At 37.4% G+C, this 7796-nt stretch overlaps 1 protein-coding gene across 2 annotated transcripts in view; it reads left to right on the forward strand.

Moving 5' to 3' along the window:
* The window catches only part of LOC116054717 (protocadherin-9), a 219687-nt gene extending 214173 nt beyond the window's left edge, over positions 1-5514 (forward strand). For both annotated transcript variants that reach the window (XM_031306412.2, XM_031306413.2), the window contains exon 5: positions 3480-5514. In XM_031306412.2, the coding sequence (XP_031162272.1) occupies positions 3480-3850 (371 nt within the window). In that variant the 3' untranslated portion in view covers positions 3851-5514. The remainder of the gene's footprint in view (positions 1-3479) is intronic.
* The last annotated feature ends 2282 nt before the right edge of the window (positions 5515-7796 follow it).

Below are 7796 nucleotides of genomic sequence, written 5' to 3' on the forward strand. Positions count from 1 at the left end.
CAGATTGGCATTGCCATGTTTTCCAATTTAACCACAAAAGTAAATAATATACAGTATTTGCATTCACGTTAGTCACTGTATAGCAACAAAGTAAGGTTTTCAGCTGAGCTTCAAATCTTCATTATTCGATTTTTGACCATGAGGGAGCAGGTTGAACCTTTGGGAGTCAACCATATAGATCGGCAAACCAAAGCAATTAGGGTTGATGCAGTGAAAGCTGTAAAGTTGATTATTGATTCTGAGTGGGATGGGCACCAACAGGCCTTTCACATTACAGTAAGTTTTTTTTTTCATTTTAGTGTAACATATATACAGTAAGTTATTGGAGCTTATGTAGCCATTTATGTATATGACTCTTTTTAAAATAAATGTCATCACTTCAATATTAAACAAATTTGCAAAATAATTTATACATGCACTTATAATTAAATTCTAAGGTCTAAGGTACAGACTAAATGATAAACCAGCATAGGATTTCCCCAATACTTTCTGCTCTTGTAATAAGCTAACTAAAAAACATTACCCCCAAATTGTCTAAGTAAGTTTAAACTAACGAAGAGAAAAACACATCCAGGCAGGAGTTTATAAAAAAGCCCTTTGAAATACTACTGTACTTACAGTACCTGTCAAGTAGCTTTTTGCGAAGCAAAGGGACAAATTAGGACAAATAGTTATTATTTTCTCTTTATTGACAAAAACAGATGAATTCATTACCATTTGAAGCTTGATTTCCAAGTACAGACAGGACTGGTTATTTCTTTTAAAAAGGAGAATAAAACCAAAGGACAAGAATTCTTTAAATAACAGAGGTGCATTATATGTCATGCATTATGCAAGCTTTTCTACCAAATGAGATTTAAATTAATATCACCTGAAACACTGAATTGTTTGATTTTTTTTATGTCTGAATGGTGATGCATGTTGACGAGTCTGACCAGTAGCCAGATGGTAGCAATGAGTAAGAGAGGAATGTCCCACTGATGATTTGTTGTGATGCAAATTGACCTTCATTTTTTTCTTTCTTTTGGGAAAGGGGGTTAGGATAATTACTACTGTGAAATCATTTCTACTGAAGAGAGTAACAACCATCATTTATACTCAAAAAATAATCTGCGTGCTCCGTTATGGACTGCAGACCCTGCAACAGCCTTACTGTTGACATTACGTTGGCAAAATCATAGATTTCCAAACAGTGTCTAAGAATCTATTGATACTGGCAGGGCTTTCATTGTGTGTTGTTCACTATATGCAGGAACTAGTGTCACATAATATCTTAATAAACATTTGACATTAAATGATGAGTGTGAAGTGAAGAAAGTTAAGCTTGTTTGGGTAGCCTACTTACTGAGTGAATATCAGCCAATATCAATGCAGCGTTGTACCATCTCGTATTCAATCTCTTATGTAGGCACTGTAAATGTCTCTATGGATTCAAATGACAGTCCTCAAAGAGAACTCATTCATCCTTTCATCCTCCTCAAGATCTATAGCCACCCATGCTCTCCAGCTTCCGAAAGCATGGCTCATTCATTTTTCAGACTGCTGGTTGGTTCACTGAATTCAACTTTTTGAACTCACATGACCTGTACCTCATATTTGAGCTGGAGAGCCTCAATGGCCACAGTAAACCAGCTGATGCCATTTCAGATTTTTTAGCTTTTCCCTTTATTGAAATGAAATCTTAAATAGATTTGAAAAATCTAGAGACAACAGTATATTTTATTCCATTTTTAACTGACTGTGGGTACTTTAATTTGAACCCTGTCTCCCAGAAAGTATATGTATGTACTACCAATACATTTTAAGGAAATATAGTTCATTTAGTTGTGTTCACCAACAAAAGTTTCCTATTCAATGAAGTTCTACCTTTTTGTACAAAAGAAAAGTCATAGGGAGATGGTTGGGGTTAATATTGGCCGCATTTGCGACTTGGACACGAGAATGGGGTTTGTGTAGTGAGTCCTGTGTGTTACGTTCAGGCATCAATAACAGCCTGAATGTTTTACTTGTATGGATTCAACAGGGTGCTGTAAACCATCCTAAGAGATTCTGGTGCATGTTGACACGCAGCCCAGTCTCGACATGATAGCATCACATAGTTGCTACAGATATGTCAGTTGCACATTAATGCTGCAAATCTCCTGTTCCACCAAATCCAAAAGGTGCTCGCTCTATTGGATTGAAATTAGGCCATTGGAGTACAGTAAACTCATTTTCACTTTGGTGGAACCACCCTGATAGTATGTGTGCTTTGCAACATGGTGCGTTACTCTTCTGGAAGTAACCATAAAGGAATGCACATAGTCAGCAACAATACTCAGGTAGGTTGTGGCATTTAAATGGTGCACAATTGGTACTAAAGGACCTAATGTGTGCCAAGCATATATTTCCCACACCATTACACTACCAATATTCTACTGTCCAGTTTTGGTGAGCTAAAGGCCCAATGTAGCCTCGGTTTCCTGTTCTTGATCGACAGGAATGGAACCCAGTGCGGTTTTCTGCTGCTGCAGCCCATCTACTTCAATGTTTGACGTGCTGTGCCTTCAGAGATGCTCCATCTGCATAGCACTGTTGTAAAGCCTGGTTATTTGAGTTACTGTTGCCTTCTTGTCAGCTTGAACCAGTGTGGCCATTCTCCTCTGACTTCTCTCATTAACAAGGTGCTTTCGCCCACAGAACTGCCGCTCACAGGATGTTGTTTTTCACACCATTCTCTGTAATCTCTAGAGACTGTTGTGCATGAAAACATTTCTAAGATACTCAAACCACCCCGTCTGGCCCCAACAATTATTCCACAGTTCAAGTCACTTACAGTAGATCCCATTTCTTCCCCATTCTGATGTTTGCTCTGAATAACAACTGAATCTCTTGACCATGTCTGCATGCTTTTGTGCTTTGATTTGCTGTCATATTATTAGCTGATTAGATATTTGCATTAACAAGCAGGTGCATCTAATCAAGCAAATGTTTTAACCAAGACCACAATCTTTCCCTAACCTTAACGGAATGCTTTGAGTGCTGGAAAATAACATTAATAATAGATATTGATATTGATAATAGAAACTGTAGGAAAAACAAATGAATCACTACTGTTCGAAATACTATGTTTAGTATATCAACATAGTTTCTAAGACAATGTTGTTTATTTTAGATTTGTGGGAAAGAATATGTTGGCAGATGCCATCTAGGTCATTCATATTTTATATGCAGTATGCAGACAAATTTATATGGTATCACTGAATTTTCAGAGCAAGTTTTTAGAACATTTTTGGCTTTGTCTGTAATTTTTTTAGAAATAAAAAGAGATAACTGAAATATATTTCTTTTAAACAATTCTGTATAAAGAATTAAATAAATTTTCACATTTAGTCCTACACTATAAGCATGTATAGGAGTGTAACATACATAATAATGCAGTTATTATCACTGATCTCGATGTATTTGTTTGTTTGTTGTTATTTTTCCTTCTTCTTTAGATGGACCCCTGGGACCTCGTGGCCTAGTGGAAGCTACAGAGATGTGCACACAGGAATGCCTAGTCCTGGGACATTCAGATAACTGCTGGATGCCCCCAACATTGGGAACATACCATCAGCCCAAATCCCCTGTGTCTAGCTTTGGGTCTCAGAGGGAGTGGGGTCCCAAGGAAAAACTTCTAAATGGACATAATCTGACCAGAACCTGGAAAAATGAGAGTGGGCGGTCAGAGCATTTTGGTGACAGGAAGCAGTTTGGGAGTGGAGAGGGACACTTCACCAACAGTGGCATGGCTGATATTCCACTGGTAAGTCTGAAGTCCTGCCAGCCAGCCTCCTGTCCAGACAGCCCCAAGGACCAGCAGCTATAAGACGGACTTTGCTTCTGTGCTGTGAGACGTCCACCTGAGCCCCTCTCCTGTTGATTGTTTTCTTTCTTGTTTCATCTCTTCCCACTTACGTTGATGCTTCTGCAGTGTGATAGCCACATGTACTATGTAGGCCACAAAACTATAGTGCTTATGCTGTGTTCTCAACAATACAACTTTACTATGGCTCTAGAGGAAACCTCTTTTTTTATGAATCTCCATGGATTTCTTCAACATAAAATGTCCTGTTCACTTCATGTGTGATTTGGACAAGTGGAGGAAGGACATGTGTAAAATGGAGAAAATGAAAACAAATTACAAGAAAAAAAAAAGACTACTATGGCTGACCAGTATATACAAATGTTTGTGGTGTGGTTGTTATTGAGTTGTTCAGGACTATATTAATCAAAACAGTCAAAGAAAATGGAATTACATTTCAGAAAGTGTTGTTCTAATAACACTGTTAGTGGACACTTGTTTATTCTGTCATTGTCTGTGTGTTTGTAAATAAGACTTATTAACCACTATCATGTACCCGTAATAACCACAGTGAATAGGACAGTTCTTGGCTGTTGTCATCATGATGGCTTGTCATCAGGATTTGGGATTTCAACTGGACCAAGATCTATAATGTGACATAATGTACAACAAGAATACATTTACCTAATTGTTTAAAAACCCAATGCTTGATTTTAAATTTCCCTAGTATACTCAATGTTGCCCATATTTCATAATCATTTTATTTAAGCACTGCAAAACCACAGGCAAACCTTTATAAAAAAAAAAAAACATTTTGTATGAAGGATGTCATTGCTCAATATGTGCATTATAAAAATGAAAAGCTCTGAAAGCTCTCCTCTATAAACTGATTTTGAAAGTGTTCAGTACAATTAAATAGCAATATATTTGTAAATGGCTAAATGTTTTATCTAACGTTGATCTTATTACTGTATAGATTTTATTCAAATTGTGATTTAACTGAGTGCAATCCCTCAGTAGTACCTGCAATTTATTGACATATGTGTATATATTGTTTCCACACAGACTATTATTTTCCATACGTAAGAAAACAGGTTAAGATAAGACTTTAATCACTGTGCCTTCATGATGTTTCTTCAAACACTGAATTGTGCTTATTTAAATGATGAGAACATGTTGGCTACAAAGACTATCCTGTCAGATAATCAAATGCCTTATGCATTAAATGTTTGCCAAATTTAGAGACATAATCACACAGATATTAAAGTACAAAATCAAGTCGTTGGTACTGAAGAAAAACACAAAGGCATGTGCAGATAATGGGTCCACCGGGAAAGATCATCTTTCATTCCACTGTCTGAAAAGCTTGGTTTTATTCCACAGCATGGAAAGCAAGTTACACAATGCAATAGCATGCTAAAAGATATAGCTTTTAAAAATTAACTTGATCATTTTTGTGTCATTTTATTTTGTTGGAATAGAGTTGATTTGTGCATTAAGGAGACATTCAGTTTGTAAAGCACTTTCATATTTATGTCACAATATAAAGAAGTTAAGTGGGATGGAGTGATTTGCTTATCGCGGTATGTTTGTCAGTTTGTGAGGGTGTTTGACATCACAGATACTGAAACAGTTAATCCTTGTTACTCTACAGGTATACAGCTACTGCAATAAATGTTTTAATCATGTGTATGCTTAATTTGTGTGAGATCACCTCAGGAGTTCTGTGTCTGTTTTGTGTAGATGTGTGCCCACATGAACCAATGTTCCTAAATAGTTATGCTACAAAATATTAAAAATAAATAAGATAAGATAATAAAATAAGCCAGTCAGGAGCACAGTACACTCATGAGGTACAATCATAGACAGTATATAAACTGGACCAACAGATCCCGTTGCTCTGGACGGAGACCAGTGAAGGTTATTAGAAGCACTTTTCCGGTGAACGCTGAGCGTTACTGCGCAGCCTCCAACTGAGAGAGACGACGTAAATGTGACGTGAGCAACCTGTCTGAAAGTTGTAAGTCTTCTGGTAGATGTGCCAAGAGAAATCTCAATCACTCCCAATTTTGCAGAGACTGAGAGCGTAGGTATATGTAAGGAGATAACATGGGCACAGGCTAATTATTGCTAACTAAAATGCTAGTTAACATTAGTAATTCAACTGAAACAGCTAATGTAAGTCGAAACTGCCTGCGAGCTTCTCCTGTACTATACGGTAATTCCTCTGCTACGGAGCCATAACATGAGGTACAAGGTAATGGAGCCTTTTATACATTGTCGTGTTTCTTTAGAAATAAACAATGGACAAATAGAGTTTAGACTTTAAACGCTTCAGATGTAAAGTTATTTGCTGTCAAAGTGACGTCAAAATGCATGGCAGTCAATGGAATGCTAACGGGAGGTGAGTGCTTGTTAGCATCAAAATGGCGCCATAGGATATACAGGTTGTTGACAGACGCTTACCCCCTTGGGTACAATTGTGTGTCCTCTTGAATAATGTTTTCTCTTGCCATAACTGGAGTTTACATATTGTGTTCATAACAATAGTATAAGGCTCCATTACTTTACATTGCTCCCAGGGTCACTGTGGTATAAAAGCCCTCGACTTCAATAATGGTGCAAAGCCCAACGGAGGCAATTCTGGAAAGGTGCAATTTCTGGATAGGAAGTTGCCATGGAAAAGCAGAGCACTGAACCAACAAAGAAAGCTCTCAATTTACTAGTGAGTTTTGAGTCGGAATTTATTCATATGGTTATGAGCTTTGATTAGATGCTTTCTAAAAAAGTGAGTCTTCCTCAGAAGTGAGTCTTCCTCAGAAAATGCTGGTAATTAAACAAAAATCTCAATTCTAACTTCGTCAGAAAATATTGTGTAATTTAGGATCACATTATTCATAGTAGCTAACTTAGAAAACCACAGCTGATTGATAAAATCTTTAAATGTATTTTATTATCCATCTTGGTAAACCAAATGTCTGGTACTGTAAGGCCAGTGCCACAGGCACTAATACATATGTACTTTATTTCAATAAAATTGTATTGAAAGTATCAAATCATAACAGAGATTATCTCAGGACACTTTACAGATAGAGTAGGTCTAGACCACACTCTAATTACACGTCACATAGCAAAGTGTCAATCATGATCCTAAATTAACAATCATCACATGGTTTTATCTGCCAAATGCTCAGCATAATTTTTCCACAGATGTTTGGATAACACAGCAGCGTAGTGCTCATAACTCAGAGACAATCAGCAATACATTTGCATGCTACCACTGGCCAGTAATGAAGGGCCACGCACCTGGCATAACTGGTGAAGTAATTATATTTTCTTTATTCTTTTAGGTCTTCTTTCTCACTGTAACCTCATTTTATATATTTATCAGCTGTCGCCCAATGGACCTGCTTAAATTCTTATTTGCCATGCTAGCTATCGACTTGGGCAAGAATAGTTTCTGAGAAGCTTCAAAGCTAATTGCCTTGGAAGTGTGAGGGAAAGTAAATTAGTGTCACGCCACAACCAAGAAAAAAAGGTTCCCAATCGCATTTCCTTTTTATATGGCTTTGAGAATATTTTTCTCAAGGAAGCTTCCATGCACAAAGTGGAACAGAGTGAATGTTCAGCGGGGAATCAGTCACAGAGTGGGCATGCACTTCACACAGAAGAAGAGACAACTCTCCACAAAGATACATTCAGCGGAAACAGCACCATCTACATATTTTGAAGGCCATATTTGAAGATAATATGAGCACAAAATTAATGTTGGATTGCTCCAAGACTTCAGTTAGTTTCATTTCATCTAATGAATGTGGGAGAATTCAGTCTGGATCTCAACCAGTCCAACAGACCCTGTGGCCTTGTGAGCCTAAATACTGTATATTCAGCCAGAAGGGATTCCTGTTTGGCTCACTGGAAGAGGAGCTCTGTGCGAGGCCAAGATCTAAAACCAGTTACAGTGGAGTTT

The sequence above is a fragment of the Sander lucioperca genome, chromosome 3 (assembly GCF_008315115.2).
Source record: "Sander lucioperca isolate FBNREF2018 chromosome 3, SLUC_FBN_1.2, whole genome shotgun sequence".
NCBI lineage: Eukaryota > Metazoa > Chordata > Actinopteri > Perciformes > Percidae > Sander > Sander lucioperca.